This window comes from Varanus komodoensis, unplaced genomic scaffold (assembly GCF_004798865.1).
Source record: "Varanus komodoensis strain SLA01 unplaced genomic scaffold, ASM479886v1 scaffold57, whole genome shotgun sequence".
In the NCBI taxonomy this organism is placed as follows: Eukaryota; Metazoa; Chordata; class Lepidosauria; order Squamata; family Varanidae; genus Varanus; species Varanus komodoensis.
Window position 1 is genome coordinate 4,062,001 of NW_025336182.1, and position 16,171 is coordinate 4,078,171.

General features: G+C 56.1%; 1 protein-coding gene across 1 annotated transcript in view; it reads left to right on the top strand.

Annotated features, from left to right (window-relative positions):
• The first annotated feature begins 917 nt into the window (after positions 1 to 917).
• The window catches only part of LOC123033004 (neuronal acetylcholine receptor subunit alpha-7-like), a 22,305-nt gene continuing 7,051 nt past the window's right edge, over positions 918 to 16,171 (top strand). Inside the window, exons 1-9 of the mRNA XM_044449291.1 lie at positions 918 to 3,648; positions 3,951 to 3,995; positions 4,107 to 4,216; positions 4,574 to 4,653; positions 5,365 to 5,532; positions 5,903 to 6,097; positions 6,689 to 6,775; positions 7,336 to 7,445; positions 15,198 to 16,075. Coding sequence (XP_044305226.1) covers positions 3,553 to 3,648; positions 3,951 to 3,995; positions 4,107 to 4,216; positions 4,574 to 4,653; positions 5,365 to 5,532; positions 5,903 to 6,097; positions 6,689 to 6,775; positions 7,336 to 7,445; positions 15,198 to 15,260 — 954 coding nt within the window. The 5' untranslated portion in view covers positions 918 to 3,552 and the 3' untranslated portion in view covers positions 15,261 to 16,075. The remainder of the gene's footprint in view (positions 3,649 to 3,950; positions 3,996 to 4,106; positions 4,217 to 4,573; positions 4,654 to 5,364; positions 5,533 to 5,902; positions 6,098 to 6,688; positions 6,776 to 7,335; positions 7,446 to 15,197; positions 16,076 to 16,171) is intronic.

Here is a 16,171-nt window from a genome sequence, read left to right on the forward strand (position 1 = left end):
CCTCTGCTCTATTCTTCTTGTTCTGAAATCTCTTTCCTTCACACAAACTACCCTTTCTCCTCTCGGGTGGCACAAAACATGTCCTAGCAGCGTTTCAGAAATCAGAAATCGATAATAAGAAAGCTGCACAGATGGTGAATCGCGTCCTGTTATTTTGGGGTGGACTTTTGGGGTGGGCAAGGTGAGGGGACAAGAGCAAAGGTTGTGCTGGATTCAGCTGGTTTAACATGAGAGCATCCCCCCCCCCATAGTAATTAACAGATCCTTTGCAGGGGTAGGTACTTCCTTTTATCTCCTGAGGTGCTGGGATAATATCTCTGACTTTGTGCGACAGGATTCACACTTGTCCAGATGAAGCCCTCTTTCCCTGTCCTGGAATGTGCAAGAAAGATGAGATTTGTCACCCCAGCTGGGTGTTTGGGGGGCATTTGTTGGTGTGTTTCTCGTCTCCTTTCTTTACGCTTTGCAGGAAGGCAAGCAAATTTGACTGGTTCCCTCCCTCCCTCCCTCCTTCTCTCTCTCCGGCTGCCACAGTAAAGGTATTTCACGCTTGCTAGGTTAATTTTTCTATATAGCATCTCTTTCTGCGGAAGACAGGAGAGGACTCGCTGCCTTGTCAATTTCATTTAGGGTCTCAAGTTAAAAGGGACTATCTCACTCTGTTCTCTTCCCCCTCCCCTGTTCTCCATGTATTCAGGCTGTAAATGGAGCACACAAGTGGAGAGAAGGAATTAGCAGAAATCTGTGTGGGGGAGGGAAGGAAATGGACATTTTCCCTGCCCCCTTCTAGCTCCCCTGATACATCAGCTTGAGTTGCGATGGGTCGGGAGCAGATTTGGTACAGACAAAAGGCGGCTTTTGTTCATCCAAGGCATTGGGAGTTGCCGCGAGCTACTGTGGGGGGGGGGGGGGGAGCGGGCTTAGATAACTTTAAAAGTGGGGGGAGTGGATACATTTGTGACGAATACAAAAGGGGTGAGGTCTGGCCATGGCAGCTCGGTAGAGCCTCCTTGTCCAGGGGCACTGTACCTCTGCATAGCAGGTGCTGGAGGCCATCCATGGGGGCTCAGTTGCCTTCAGGTCCTTAGTGTAGCTGCCAACTGTCGGAAGCAAGGTGCTGGGCTAGGCGGAGCCATTTTTTCTGGTCTAGCAGGGGTGGTGGTTTGGTTTTTAGGGTCCACACGCTGCCCCTCCTCTGAAACCCTCCTTGTAGTTTTCAGAAAGATGGTTCAGTCAGAGTCTCTCCTGCCCCAAGCCCATCGAGACAGATCAAACTTCTTCAGAAAGTGCTGTGGTGTTCTTCAGTGCTGGAAATTGCTAGGTCAGCCTGCCTAAACCAACCCTCTGTTTCCAGGAGCGGATGCGGCACCCCAGGAGAAGGGCCACAGCCGAGCGACAGAGTGGCCGCTCTGCCTGCAAAATGCCCTGGTGCAGGCCCCGATCCCTGCCCGTCGAGGCAGGCAATGCTGTGCCGAGTGGACCAACGGGTGGACTCGCCATATGCTGACTTAAATCCGCCGCTTACTCAGAGCCCGGTGGATTAGAATTTTTGTGCGTGGAAGGGCCCTAAAGCCATGTGGCAGAGCCCCTGCTCGGTACGCCAAAGATCCACCCAGTTCCCTGCTTCTCCGTGCGGGGCTTGGAAAGAGCCTTGCCTGGAACGCTGGGGAGGGATGAAGCCAGGTGGGCCCGGGCGGCGGATGCCCCTTCTGTTCTGAGCAAACCTGGTTTCTTCCCTAGGATCGGAGAGGCGAAAGTAGGCAAGGAGGCCATTTAGCAAGCCTCCATCTCTTTGTGCCTGAATGGCTTGATTCTGCTTTAAAGCCTCCCGAATCACTGGCTGCATTAACTCTTGGGGGCCTGGTCCAGTGACGATGCCTCACTTTGGATTCGAGGATGCTCAAGGAGAATGTGCTCTTGACTGAGTACCGGGATGGGAATATGGGCGCAGAGCATAAGCAAGCAGAAGAAAGCTCTTGGGCCGCTTGTCTGTGGCTGCGTGCAGGCCCTGAATAGGCCTCTGCGGGCTTCCAAAGTTGCCCCGTCCTGGTCAGGAACACGCCAGTTCCTCTTCCCAACCTGAGAACAAAAAATGGTCAGCAGCAGCGATACCACATGGCTGACGGGTGCCTCTTCCCGCGGAGTTGATCAAGGTCCTCCCTTCCCCCGTTTCATTCCTTGGCTTTAAAAAATATATTTTGTTCAGGTCCTCCCTCTCACTCTTTCTGTGCCTCCTTTTCGAAGCACCTCCTGCTGCCATCATCCCGACTCCTCAATTGCTGTAAAGAAGCCGAAGATACCTCTGCACGCTCGATGGCTGGAAGTAAAACGGAGGGGAAACTTGACAGCAGCAGTAAATGCCCTGGAAAGTAGCAGGAGTTAATATCTCACCTTTCTGGAGTAGCTGGAGAGGCAGGGATGGGTTGAAAAAGTGGAAGCCACCAAAACAGGCCAGTTCAGCACTTAAAACGGAAAGGTGTACATTGCAAGCGGGGGGGGGGGGGATGTACCCACCTTTTGGTGCTGCCCCTCTTGCTGCTGTTTCGCCCTTCATGCGCTTTTCCGCTGACAGCCAAGCCTTGGGTTTCTGGCCACCGTGGGTTGGCCTGCATGCGCTTCAGCCTTTGACTGGACGGCCTTGCGCCAAGCGAGGACGTGGCAGGGGGCTTGCAGCGCTTGCAACGGGCCTGCGAAACAGAAGCCGCGCATTGCAGGTGCCATTTTCAGGAGCCACAGCCCTCCTGCACTGTCTGGAAGCTCCAAGAATAACACTGGAAATGACCAAAAAGGGGTACCGGAAAAGACACCGGGAGGTGATTCGTACCGGAACCGGCTTTGGGTCTGAGGGGGAGAACAACCCACGATGAGCCCAGTTGTGTGTTGGGAGCACTGTGGGTTGTGCAGTGAACAAGCAGCCCCCTGTGGCTCGCCTGCAGGGTGGGCTTCGCCGGACCCATGAACTCGCCAGAGATGAATCTTGAACAAGACCCGATCGAAGCTCCTCTCGGCCTTTAGGCACATACAAGCAGGGGAATCGCTGCACAGAGCATAAAGGTGGCGGAATATGGCCGTCTTCCCCCAGACTGGGACCCTCCAGGCTTGCTTGACTGCAACTCCCACGACTCCCAGGAATGATGGGATTTGAGTACACCTGGAGAGCTCCGCACTGGGGAACACCCTTCAGCAGCAGACGGTGGTTCCTCCAAGGCAGTGATCCTTGCAGAAAAGAGCGTGACACGTCTTTGACCGTGACGGTGTTACCATTCCTGAAGTGTCTGGTTCCTCGGTTTTTCCCTCCCTCGAGTCCGTTCCTCCCACTTCAGCCATTTTCACTGAAGAGGTCTTTCTCAAGTTTCGGTTTTCCCAGCTCAGACATAGCCTAAAGGTGTTTTGGTCACTCTTCGGGCTACCGAGGCCTCCAGGCAAGCCCCAGGCTTGGAGGCTGGCGCCCACACATGAACCCGGCACTGAGGTTTCTGGAGTGACTGAGCCGTGGATCCCTTTGCAGGCTCTCGGGGAGGGGTCCATCAGCGGCAGCTGCTGAAGGAGTTGATGGAGGACTACACGCCGCTGGAAAGGCCGGTGGGGGACGACGCGCAGCCCATCACCATTCACTTCACGCTCAGCCTCTTGCAGATCCTGGACATGGTGAGCTGCTGGAGTGGGGCGAGGCATGGAGGGCGGGGTGCAAGGAAGCAGAAAAGCCAAGGAACTCCATCCCATGCTGAGGTCTGGATTTGCACTCGCCTTCATCGTCTCTTTTTACAGCCAACACTCCTCTGTTAAATCTGGCTGGAGCTGGAGTCTTGGGAAGCCAGAAGGGCGTTCCCAGTGCTGAATCAGAGCAGTTTTCAGTGGAGGGCTCTTCTCCATTACTCACTCTCTCTCTCTGGAAGTGTGTAGCTTCCGTCTCCTCCAGTCCTTCAGTCTTTTCCACTTTTCTTTTGCAGGATGAGAAAAACCAAGTTTTGACCACCAACGTTTGGTTGCAGATGGTAAGGCCATGATTTAAGGATGGTGGAAGGGCAGATTTTCCAGACACACCTGTACGATTGGCACGGGTTGAGTTGTAGTGGTTCCTTGGATGCCCCTCTTTCTTCCCCCAGTACTGGTATGATCATTACCTGCGATGGAACGAGTCGGAATACCCCGGCGTCAAAACTCTCCGGTTCTCTGCTGACCAGGTGTGGACCCCGGACATCCTTTTATACAACAGGTGAGGGCGAAATGGAGCGGTGGCTTTCCATGACCGGGATTTATCCCTGGCATAGTAAAATGTGACGGGGAACTCGCAGGAGCCAAGCTGTGGGCTGAATGGCAGGTGGGACTGGAGGGCTGGGCGAGGGGTGGAGGAACCGCGGGCTCAGCCCCAGCCTCCCTCTTGAGCCCAGGGCTGGTCTCTCGCAAGGCCCTCTCGGCCCGCGGTGGCTTCGAGTGGTGCTGGAGAACCCCAGGCCCAAGTCTGGCTGCTCGGCTTCTGCTGCTGGCTCGGTGGTTGCACAAGCCTCCAGAGCCTGACGTTAGATCACTGTGACTAGACCTCTTCTCTTCCCGGCGCCATCTTTCCTTCCAGTGCCAACGAAGACTTTGACTCCACCTTCCACACCCACGTCTTGGTCAACTCCAGCGGCTATTGCCAGTGGCTGCCCCCAGGTGAGAGGCAGGCAGGCCCCTGGTAACCGGCCAGGGTGGGACATGGCTGTGCAAGTGGATCGAGGGCCCCCCCAGCCTTACGGAGTGGTGGCGGGGACTAACTAGAGTGGCCCCACCAAAACACTTGGACAGGGCAAGTGCATGGCTTTCTGGCTTAAATCTGCCGCGAGCCCAGGGCCTTGGACTAGTGCAGGGTGTCCCTGCGCCCAGGGATGGTTTGGAGACCCTGGTCTGCTCCCACGCCAGGCGCCGCTGCTTGGCTGGGCAGTCCTGCAACTCCGGAGCTGGGGAAGGCCAGGCCCAGGCACTGGCAGGGTTCTGGCTAGGCCTGCCCTGCCCTGCCCCTTCTGGCCACAGGCTTGCAGGCTGGCCTTGGGCCTCTCTGTGTTCCCGGGGCTTCCGCCTCCTCCCCAGCGTCAGTGCAGGCCTATCTTGCAGGGTTGTTGGAACACTGGCCGGCATGATACGGATACGAAACGCTTTCCCTGCTGCACCGATTGGACGGCAGTGCAGACAAGTCCGTTCTTAATGAAGAGTCCCCTCTACTGACAGTTGGTCTAAAAAGGCCTCTTGTGTTCGCCTCCCCCCCAAGACATGCCGGGCTGCAGTTTGCATTCTTCCCGGCTCACACAGCCCATGGGATGATCCGTCAGCTTCCCCTGGCTTGGTCTGCAGCAGCCAGCTTTCCCCCTCCTCCTCTGCCCCATCCAGGCATCTTGAAAAGCACCTGCCGGATCGATGTCCGCTGGTTTCCCTTCGACACCCAGAAGTGCGATCTCAAATTCGGCTCTTGGACCTATGACGGCTGGCTACTCAACCTCCGTATGCTGGAGATGGACACCTCTGGCTACGTTGCCAATGGAGAGTGGGACCTCATGGGTAAGGGAGACCCCCTGACCTGCCTCGTAACACTAGAGACGCCATGGGCCCCCGTTCTCCTCTCAGCTCCATGCTTTCCCTTGAACCAAAATAGTGCTTGCAGAACTGCGTGTGTGCGCAAACACACGTTCAGGCCTGTGCTTCCACTGACTTGCACGAACAAGTGAATGTTCAAAGTGTTATCACTTCCACCACAGTGAATCAAACCAGCATTTGGATGCGCTCTGGTTAACAGAGCAGCCAGAAAATGGGGCGTTAACTGAGTGCAAAAATGAGTGACTGGTTTCCATTTTCAGGGTCTGGAATCTTTTTTTCGGGGCCCCCACGCCCCCCGTGTTGACACCTGCTTTCCTCTTCTCTCACCACACAGGCGTACCTGGCAGCGAGAACAAAGTTTTTTACGAATGTTGCCAGGAGCCCTACCTGGATGTCACCTTCGTGGTGACCATGCGCCGACGGACACTCTATTATACCCTCAACATGCTGGTTCCTTGCTTGCTTCTCTCTGCAATGGCGTTCCTTGTATTTCTTTTGCCAGCTGACTCCGGAGAGAAGATTTCTTTGGGTAAGTCACACTGGCAGGGAATGTGGGGGTGAGTGGGGGGGGGAGGAGGAGGAGGAGGAGGAGGGCAGCTGGTGGAGCCGAGGGGAAGTTAATGTTGAAGACATGGGTGGGTTTGCAGAGCCGTCTGTTTCCTGTTGTGGCCCGAGCCAGAGGCAGCAAAAGGCACCTGAGCTTATTCTGGCAGAGCAAAAGCCTAACCACAAATACCTTTCTATGTTCACAGGAAACATTTTAATTTAGAATCATGACATAATAATCAGCGTAACACTCCAGTTGCGTTTTTTAAAAGGGTGCTTTGAACCCTCTGCCCGTGTAGTGAGTCCCCTGCAGAATGCTAAAGCACGGGCTCAGTGTCGATCTCACTTTGAGCTGTTGAGCCAGATGCTGTTTTTCTGTCTGTTTTTCTCCAGTCATTTCATAATTTGACAGGGACTAGAAACATAAACCTGAAAGTAGTGGATAGGGTGGAATATGCCTCAGAGGGCCGGGAGCTCATGTGTGTGGCTTTTGGCTTTGCGCCTCGGCCTCTGAAATGCACCTCCAAAACCTGTGGGATAGCCACCTGTAACCAGCCCCCACTTTCCATTGCAGGCATCACTGTCCTCCTCTCGCTCACGGTCCTCATGCTGCTTGTGGCCGAAGTCATGCCCGCCACCTCAGACTCCGTTCCGCTCATAGGTATGTGGGGGCAAGGCCCTGTGTGTGGGGCGCGATCCGGAGAGGGGCTTGCGCAGCCAGCGGGACGGGTGCAGCCCATACGCCTGTTCAGAGGCACTCCTGCTATGTATTGAATGCACCGAGGTCTAGAACTTCTCCCAGCCCTGTTCTCGTTGAAAACGCTGCAGAAATTCAGGCATGCAGTTTGCTCATCCACCTGGCCCAAAGTTGTGTAGTCCAGCTAGAGGAACTTTGCAATTCTGCTGGTTGGTGTTGAGAAGGCTTTGGGTCTCCAGTGGCCCTGCAACTAGCCAGACATTCATCAGACCCACCCTCTGCCCTGTCACGCACCTTGGCACTTGTCCCGTGGGGTAGACTGCACCTGTACATGGAGGCCCCATTTGCCTTTCTGGCTGCTCTTCACCAGTAGGGTTTCCTTCCACGGATTTATCTGGCCTGCGTGGGCCGCTTCTCCTTGTAGAAAGGGGCCGAGGAATGCCATGCCGATAATTGCCAGGGCGCAGCTGCCAAATCCAGCCTGACCTGCCAAATCCAGCCCTTCACGTCTGCTTCCCCTGCAGGGCAATATTTTGCCACCACGATGGGCATGGTGGGCTCGTCTGTGGCAGCCACAGTCTTTGTGCTCCAGTATCATCACCACGACCCTGACGGCGGCTGCATGCCAAGATGGGTGAGTTTCCGTTCCCTCGTGAAATCCTTGCTCTGTTTCGTTGGCGAGCATAGATAATGCAGAGCTGTTGTGACCGGTAGCCGTTTTCAGCCTTCTTACAAATGTGTCCAAGCCACGTCTTGCAGTAGTGGATTCCGTACTTGAACCTTCGCTGTGGGATGGACTTCCTTGGAGCAGTCCTGAATCCCATGATGGGGTTCCAGAACACTTTGGGGTTCTGCTGTGGTAAGACAGGGAGAACAACTCTCCCTCTGTTCCACACCATGCATAATTTTACGCACCTTAATCATTTTACAGGTCTTTAGCAATATTTAGGCTCCAGGAAGGGAGGAAGGAGGAAGAACTGTGTTCATCATACTCCTCGCATGTAGTCTGACTACCCCATCTTTTAAAGTATCATGTATGATTTTATATATGGAATATTTTGGGTGGCCTGCCCTTTGGGCATCTCTTGCAATGTGGGTAAAGGCCGCTTCTATAAATATAAAACACCCCTTTAGATGCCAGGCAGAGTGTTTGACATGCAGCGCTGCTGCGCTCTGTGCGACTTGCCGTCAAGCGACTCTGCCTGGGTTGTTGCCTTCCGCTCCCTCTGGCAGCATCTGCAGTTTGTGTGCAGTTTCAATGTTGTCGTTTTTATGGGTTTAAATTGAATTTCGAAGCCCCTCTGAAAGCCCCGTGCGATGAGAAGTTGAGGATGCAATTTTCCCATTCCCTGCGGATCTTCCCACCCCAAGAGACTGAGCTACCAAGTAGAGGTAGACACTAAACAGCTGCTTTGATCTGGCAGTTTTCAGCACCGGCAGGAAGCTGTTTGTCGGCTGCCAGCGAGTGTTCATTCCAAGAAACAGGAAGGGGTCTGGGAGCACGTCAGTTCCTGTGGACCCGGCATGGCCTGCCCCTTCTCTAAATCTAGATCATAAACTCCATGGGGCATTTGCGCCTTTAAAGTGGCAGCATAGCTTAACAGTCAGTGACAAATGCTGGTATTTCCTGGAGAGAGAAGGGCTCACTTCCACCCAAGTGTGCTTGGCATTGGATACGCGTGCAGAGTTCTCGCACAGGGAATTCCAAGGACTGCCTGCCCCCGGTGGGCACCTGCCTTGTCTGGGTGACGGAGGAGCCCTCTTTCTGCTCCCCCCACTGGCCAAGGGGTTGGTCCGACAGTGAACCAAGACAGAGCCGTCTCGCTGTCCACCTGGCAGCTGCCAGAAGTGGCCTTTATTTGCCTGGCCCTTTGAAGGGCCAGCAGTTTGAGCGGGGTGTGCTCTTGATGCTGGGGCGTCACTTACCTTGTCTTGCAGCCCAGTCCAATGTTTACACCCCTAGTTTGTGTGATGGTGGCCTGGCTGGGCGATGGGGTGCTCAGTTGTGATGGCCCAGGAACTGTTGTGGGGTGTGTTGTGCGTTCTGGCTCTTCACTGGGTCCGGGGGAGAGCTTTGATGTCCAAACCTCGCTGCGTCAGGGTGGTGGGCGGGGAGCTTTTAGAATCGGGTGCAAATCTGGCGCTTGTTCTTCATCCCTGCTCCCATTCGGGGCCTTCTGCTGAGAAGCTAAGCCAAGGGGGCAGGTGTGAAGCACTGGCGGCTACTCCGTCCTGTTCCACTGAAAACATTCCTGTGGAAACGTCTCTTAGAATACGCCGACGAAGTGGCAGATGAGAAACTTTTGCTCCCTGTCCGGAGAATAGGATGCATCCATGTCCATTTAGATGGCTTTGTTACTTGAGTGTAGATGTTTTTCAAAGCTGATTATTTCTACGATGGAAGCTTTCCTGATGGGGCAGGATGTCAATGTTTTGGGGCGGGGGGGAACGACCTGCAACAGGGTGCTGCAGCGGGCCTCGCCTCCTAGCCCGAGCGTGCCTGTTCAGGGCCCTGGCGTAGCTTTCCCCAGCAGGACTTCCCCCTCTGCGCTGCCTCCCTCAGCTTTCCCGCTTGTCTCTCCCAGCTGCTGACATACTGCAGCTTCTGGAACGTTTTGATCCTGCCTACTTTCCAGTGGTTGACACTCACCTCTGGGGTTTGGTTTCGGAGCGATTCAAAAAAATCGACGGCATTGGAAAATAACTGCCAGAAAATACCTGGAAGAGAAGCGTTCCCACTGGGCGTTGTACCTGGCCTTGCATGTTAGCCTTTGGCTGCAGGTCCACGGGCTGGGCAGCCCCAGCCAGTCCCTGCCGCTTCTCCAAACGGTGCGCTTAGATTCGGGCAGCGTGACACCCCAGACTGGGTCATGCCCAGCAGGCCGAGGAGCGAAGAAGGCCCACGGGAGGCCGCTCCCCCGTTCCTGCTGGCGGCCCCCCCCCCCCGCCTCCCTCCTGCTCACCTGCCCATCTCCACACAGGTGCAGGTGCTCGTGCTGCACTGGGGTGCCTGGCTGCTGCGCATGCGCCCACGGGGAGAGGAGCCGGCGGGGCGGCCACGCCGTGCCCCCAGCCTGCTGAGCTGCAGTTCGGAAAACAGCGAAGGCAGCGGCTCGCCGACCCGGCTGGCCCCGCCAGCGGTCGCGGCCGCGAACGGCGGCCTCGCGTACCTGGGCGTCCCCCTGGTGCTGTTCCCCGTCAAGCCCCCCGACGTGCCACGGCCTTTCCTCCCGTCGCCGGAGCCGCCGGCCTCCACCCCCGAAGAGCTGCTCCCCGCCCCGGAGCTGAGCCGCATCCTGGAGGAGCTGCGCTATGTCGCTCGCTGTTTCCGGGGCCGGGACGCCGCGCGGGCTGCCTGCAGCCAGTGGAAGTTTGTGGCTGCCGTCGTCGACCGGCTCTGCCTGGTCACCTTTGCCCTCGTCCACATGGTCTGCTCCATCAGCATCCTCATGGCCGCACCCAACTTTGTGGAGGCCATCACGAAGGACTTCCTGTGATGCTCTCGCCGCAGACTCCCGCGTCTGCAAGATGGCGGGTGCTGGGGCAGGCTAGCATCTTGCTTCCGGAAGTCGCTCCGGGGGAGCCTTTCCCAAGAGGATGGGTGTTTTTGGGGAAACTTCCTCCAAGGCTTAACAGATGGGCTTCCACCCCTGCGGCATTTGGCAGTATCACCTGGCTCACCCCGAATGCCCCCGCTGGTCCACACGCTGTTCCGGATGACAGGTGGGCACCCTTCTCTCCATCCCTCGCATCCCAAAGCTGCCAGGCACAAACTCTCCTGCAGATCCACCTGCTTCTCTTGCTCCCCGCCCAAACGCCCTAAGCTGCATTTTAAACTTGTTTAAAACAAGGTGATTCGTTGTTGTCTTTTTGGACTACTTGGCAGCTTGTAAATACAAACATTAAATAAATAAGCGTCATGAATTCCAATATCACTTTGCAGCAACAAATGCAGAACTGGGAGTGCTTGGGGATTCTGGAGGACAAAGGAAACGCTACTCAGGTGCACCTCTTGAAAAAGCACGGTCCTTCCCGTGTGGAACATGGCCAGATGCCCCAATCTGGCCTGGGCCTGGGCACGGTCCCTCTCAACCTGTTTCCCCAGAATGGGAAATGAAAACAGCCTCGGTGGCCTTTCACAGGAACGCTCTCGGGAGAAAATGCAGGAAGGCGCCTGAAGCCCTTTCCAATGCGAAGACAGACAAAGAAGAATCATTTTGAACACGTTTCCGTTGTGTTCTACACACAAATGCAGCTCTTTCCCTTCCAAGAAAGCGCGACCACCACCTATGAATTTTTAGATGTGTGCAATTCTGGGTATATTGACCAAATCCTGCTAAAGGTGGTGCTAAATACAAGAACTTTTTCATTTTGCCGGTGGCAGGTTTCAAATGTGTAGCCTTCCCCGGAATGGCACCAGGATTCGCCCTCAGAAAGGCCAAGTCACGTTCCCTTCTAAGGCTATAAATGTAATACTGGAGTCTTGCCCTCCCAGGAGGACAAGAAGAAATGAAAAGTCAGATCACCCACATTCATCTTACACAATCCTTGATGCCAACATATAATAGATTGCATTTGCTTTTCATTTCTTTTATTTAGACAGAAAAAATTAAATTATTAAAAGTAAACAGCAATAAATAATCAATAACTTAAGCATTGATATTGTCTGAAACATATAATCCAACTCTTCATTTTTTCGTATCCCCATTCACTAAAAGTTCATCTGATCTGGTTCTCCCCCCCCGCCCCACTTTCCCGTTTGTCCTTCTAAATAAAATGACTGAGTAGTTAAACCCACCTCCCACCCTAGAAGAGAAAATAAAAGGAAAAGGGGGGAGACGAGAGAGAGAGAGAGAGAGAGAGAGAGAGAGAGAGAGAGAGAGAGTTTTTTAAAAATCTTCTAAAATCAGAAAAGGTAAAATGGGAATGGATTGAACCCCCTTTTTTGAAATTAAATTGCAGCTAATTGCAATGGAATTATTTACAATTACTCAATCAGCAAAAGAGGCTGTAAACATATTTTCTTCTCTTTCCTTCCTTATGGTAGAAACTTGATTTCCACGCGCCCGCAGGCGTGAGTTCTGAGCACGGGCATCTTAACTTTTTTAGTTCCCCACCCCACGATTGGCCGTATGTGGGGATGTGGTCAAGATACATGTGGTCCTAAGGGCTGGGGGTGGGGCCGGGGGCAGCGGAAGCCCTCCTCCCAGGGCGGGAAAAGAGTCCGCGCGGACCGGGCCATCCGCTCGGGGCTTGCAGGAGTGATCCGACGCACACCAGGCGGTTCAGGGGGGCGCTGGGGGCCTGTGTGCAACCAGGGAGGGGGCAGAGGCAGAGCAGGAAAGATGTGGGGCCGGGGCACGGGGAGGGGGAATCTCCTCCGCTTCTTTGGGGGAGTCAGAGGACTTTCTGCACAGTACAGAGAGTGGATATGGAGGAAGGGACACCCAGCTTCCTAATATCCAGCTTTGGTAAGCAGCCTCGTTCTGCCCTGTCTAAGTGTAGAGTCCATTCTGAAGTTTTAACACTCCACCAACACAAGTCAGGTCCCAACAGCATCTGAGCAACGTTGGACCGTCGGGTCTACAGAACTGCACATTTCAGTTGGTTCTCTTCTGGCACATGAGGTTTTCCTGGGAAACATGAGATTTAACACCCCCCCTCTCCCCAATTTCCTTGCACTTGGGTCACTGTTCTCCACCTCTCTTATTTCTCCATCCCACAAAAAGGGATGGAGCAGATGGGCTGCGGGAGGTGAGCAAAAGCGTCAGCTCTCCGGAGTGGAGCTGGTTGCGTTTCTGAGCCTCGTCGTCCAGAATTTGGCAGCGGTCGAGAGGGAGGCCAGCCGGAGCCTCAGGAAACGGGGGTTGAGGGGATGGGGGGGGGGGAAGGAGCATTTCCAAAGGGAGCCCCCCCCCAGCAACGGGGTGGGGGCAGTGGAAAATAGGAGGTCCTGAAATGCATTGGCCAACGTGGGCTCAGACCAACGGCCAAAGTCTTTTGTGGATGCTAGGAAGGTCAGTGGCGACTCTTGGCTGGCTCAGGTGCTGGAGAGAGGGACACGTTCTGGATTTCAAAGTTGGCCTTTTTGCCAGCCGGCCAAAAGCTGCTCCTGAGGCAGCGTCTGTCTTCGGGCTCTTCCTGTCTTGGGAGGGATGTTGTGAGCAGAAGTCGGCCACGGCTTGGCAGGAGAGGGGAGAGGGATGGCGGCGTGTTCCTGGCGCGCTCGTGATGCTGCTGGCACGACCCGCCGGCTGGGAGCTGCTCTGGTCCGGCACTGGTCCCGAGTGCCGTGGCTGGCAGCCTTCCCTCTGTGCCCCGGTTGTGGCATCTGCTGGTCGTCACAGGGCCAGGAGGGGTGCGGGGGACTCCAGACTCGGCTTGGCACCCACGTGGCCTCCTGATCCAGGTTCTGGCTGGCTCCGGCGTCTGCCGGGTCCCCCTCTGGGCCTGGGAAATCGGAGCCTTCACCACGCCTGTCATAGCCCGGGAGCCCCGAGCAGGTTACTTGCCGCGGTGGGCGGAAAACGCCTGTCCAGTTTGGCTGCCCCATCCCTTCCTGTCCGTCTGACTGATACGCGGCCGGGGTTTGTTTCTTAATTCGCAGCAGAGTGGCGCGGAGGGGGAATGGGGGAGACCTTTAAAGTGATACAAGCAGCATACGTCTCCGCCCCAGTCTGTCTCTAGGACCACTTCCGGCTCACGAGCACGTCAAGAAGCCGCAAACCACAGGAGAAGGGGCTCCTTTTCTCGGGGAAGGACGTTTCGTTTCATGCCCTTCTCAAGCCTTCGGGCCGGGGGGGGCAGGATCGGGGCAGGCTGGCGTGGAGGGCGGGGTGAACGCAGCTGCCGGGTCGCGGCTAAGCGGCTTTTCCCACCAGGGCCCCTGTGCCCTTAGCAGCCACGAAGCTGGAACGGAGCCCAGCAGGTGATGCGTCACCAGGCTAGGAAAAAAACCTGCCCGGCGGTTGCGCGATCCAATGGGCCAGTGGCGAATGGGTCCTGCCCACCTGCTGCACCCCTGTATGAGTCACTGGCCCGGGTTTTCCCAGCTCCCAAAGTAAACTTTTTGGGGTCCAAAAGGGAAGTGTCCCCCTGAGCTCAGAGGTCTGGGAAGCGTTAACAATATGGGAGGTCTTACCAGGGGAGAGGAATAAAAATGCCAACCTGGGGAGCACGTCCCTGGAGCCGCAGCGCCAGGGAATGAGAAGGAAAAAAGGTGAAAATTGGAAAGCCTGCAGCTCGTTCCCCCTCCTCCCCACCCCACCTCCAGTTGCTCGGACTCGGTCTCCTCTCGTTTTTCTCTGTCTTGGGTCCCACAAGATGGCAGGCGGCATCCCTCCAGCCCAGCAGCACCCCCTTGACTCGCCCTTGGGTGGCTGGAAGGAGGTCACGCTGCTGGCAGAAGCCGGCTGGGCCAGTGGAAAGACCTGCCGGGGGGCATACGCCGTGTCCAAAACCTCTCACCACCCCAAAAGTGGGGAGGGGGGGTGGGGGTGTTGTGCTGCTGTGATTGTACGTCCAAGGGTGCACACAGGTAGCGGGGGGAGGGGGAGGGCAAGGAGAAGCACCCGGGTGGGGATCGGGCCCCTCTCAGGATTACTCCCAAGTCCGTCCTTCCAGGAAGTCCGGCCCAAGCGGCTGCGTCCCAGGGGTCTCCTGCTCCCCACCTCCCGTCCTGCAGTCCGAGCTTCTGCCACTAAAGGATTTTCCTGTGCTGGGGACGCTGCTGGGCACCTGAACCATGCTTGGCTCCGGGGCGCAGGGGGTGCATAAGAGGGTGTGGTAAGCGTGTCTGAGAGCGTCCGTCCTCGAGGAGGCGTCGATGGCACGGCAGAGCGGAGGAGCCTTCCGGTTCGAGCCAGCAAGGAGAGTCGGGCCCCTTGGGCTCTGGGGAGAGAGCAGCTTTCTGTGATCTCTGAGGAGGGAGAAGAGCAGAGGGAGAGGGGGAGGGAATAGGAAGGGCAAGAAAATGGGGGGGGGTGCCTCTCCATTGAGCTCCAGGCCTACAGAAACATACAGGAGGAGGACAAGGGTGGGGAGGGGGGAACAGAACAGCAAGATGTTAGCGCGCTCTCTTTCCAGTGGGGCCTTCTCTGGTGGGCGACAGACTGGGAGGTGCTTGGGAGCCTAAGACATGCAGAGACGGGGGGCCGGTTTGACTGGAATCCTGGGTCCAGCATCTGTCCCCCAAGTTGGTTCCGCACCTGCCCCTGTTCCTGCCCGGCTTGGGTGAGGCTCGCTCGGGCTGTTAGCGGCCGCGACGGAAAGGGAGCCGGGTGCGTTTGCAGAGCAGGGGGCTGGGGTGGACGGGGATCCGTGTGGGCTGCCGGGCTCCTTCCTCGCGGAGCATCTAACGCTTCCCTCCTCTTCCCTCCTCTTCCAGGCCCCAGGATTCCAGCAGCCGAGCCTCCGGGTGCAGGGCAGCCGCTTAGGATCATCCAAGTAGCTCCTTCTGCCCTTTTGGTTTGTCTCCGAGGGCCGCGGAGCCCCAGCCTTCAATGGGACGTGACAGGACTTACCAGTGTCTCACTGGAGAACGGGAGGGGGCAAGAATCTGTCCTGAACTTTGTGCATTTCACCGTACTTGGTAGGCCCTGGAAGGATGCGAGGCAGAGGAGAACTGGCTCGCGTCTTTCTGATCCTGAATGGCAACTGGGCAGGGGTTGTGCTTCTGCCCCTGAGCCCTGTTTTGACCCTGATTGCATCCGTATTTGGGGCCACCTTCTCCTTGGGTTCCTCACCCCACTTTAAAGCTCACGACTGCTGCTAGGATAATCCGTCAGACGCCAGAAAAGAGTGCAAAAGCCTGCAGTCATGGGGGCGGGAGGTGGGTGGGCACAGGACACCAACCCACGAGGTGGTTGGCTTCCTCTCGTTCCAAATAGTAACGGCTAATGATTAGCCCCTTCGCCCCCAGATGTCCTGTGGAGCCCACTGCCGAGGGTGTTTGGTCTCCAGAGGGCATGAGCCGCTGCCCCAACGATGATGCCGTTTAGCGACTAGAAATACAGACACGCACGCACCAACGACGACGACAAAAAGAAAGCAAAACACAGGAGAAACCCACAACGACGACAGTAACAACGACGACAAAAAAAGAAAACAGGAAGGAGGAGAGAAAGAGAGAGAGAGAGACAGAGAGAGGCCTTTGGAAGCTTTAAATTCTCATTTACAGAACAGCTCACGGGCCAGGCAGTACAACAGCAGGAGAGATTCCCGAGGCAGCAGCGGTTGCCATGGAACAACCAATCAGGAATCTCGGTGACGGATGGCGGTGGTGATGGGGATGGTGGTACCAGACGGGCTCCCAGAAGGGCGAGATGGAGGGAGGGAAGGGCTTCCATGCACAGCGAGGGT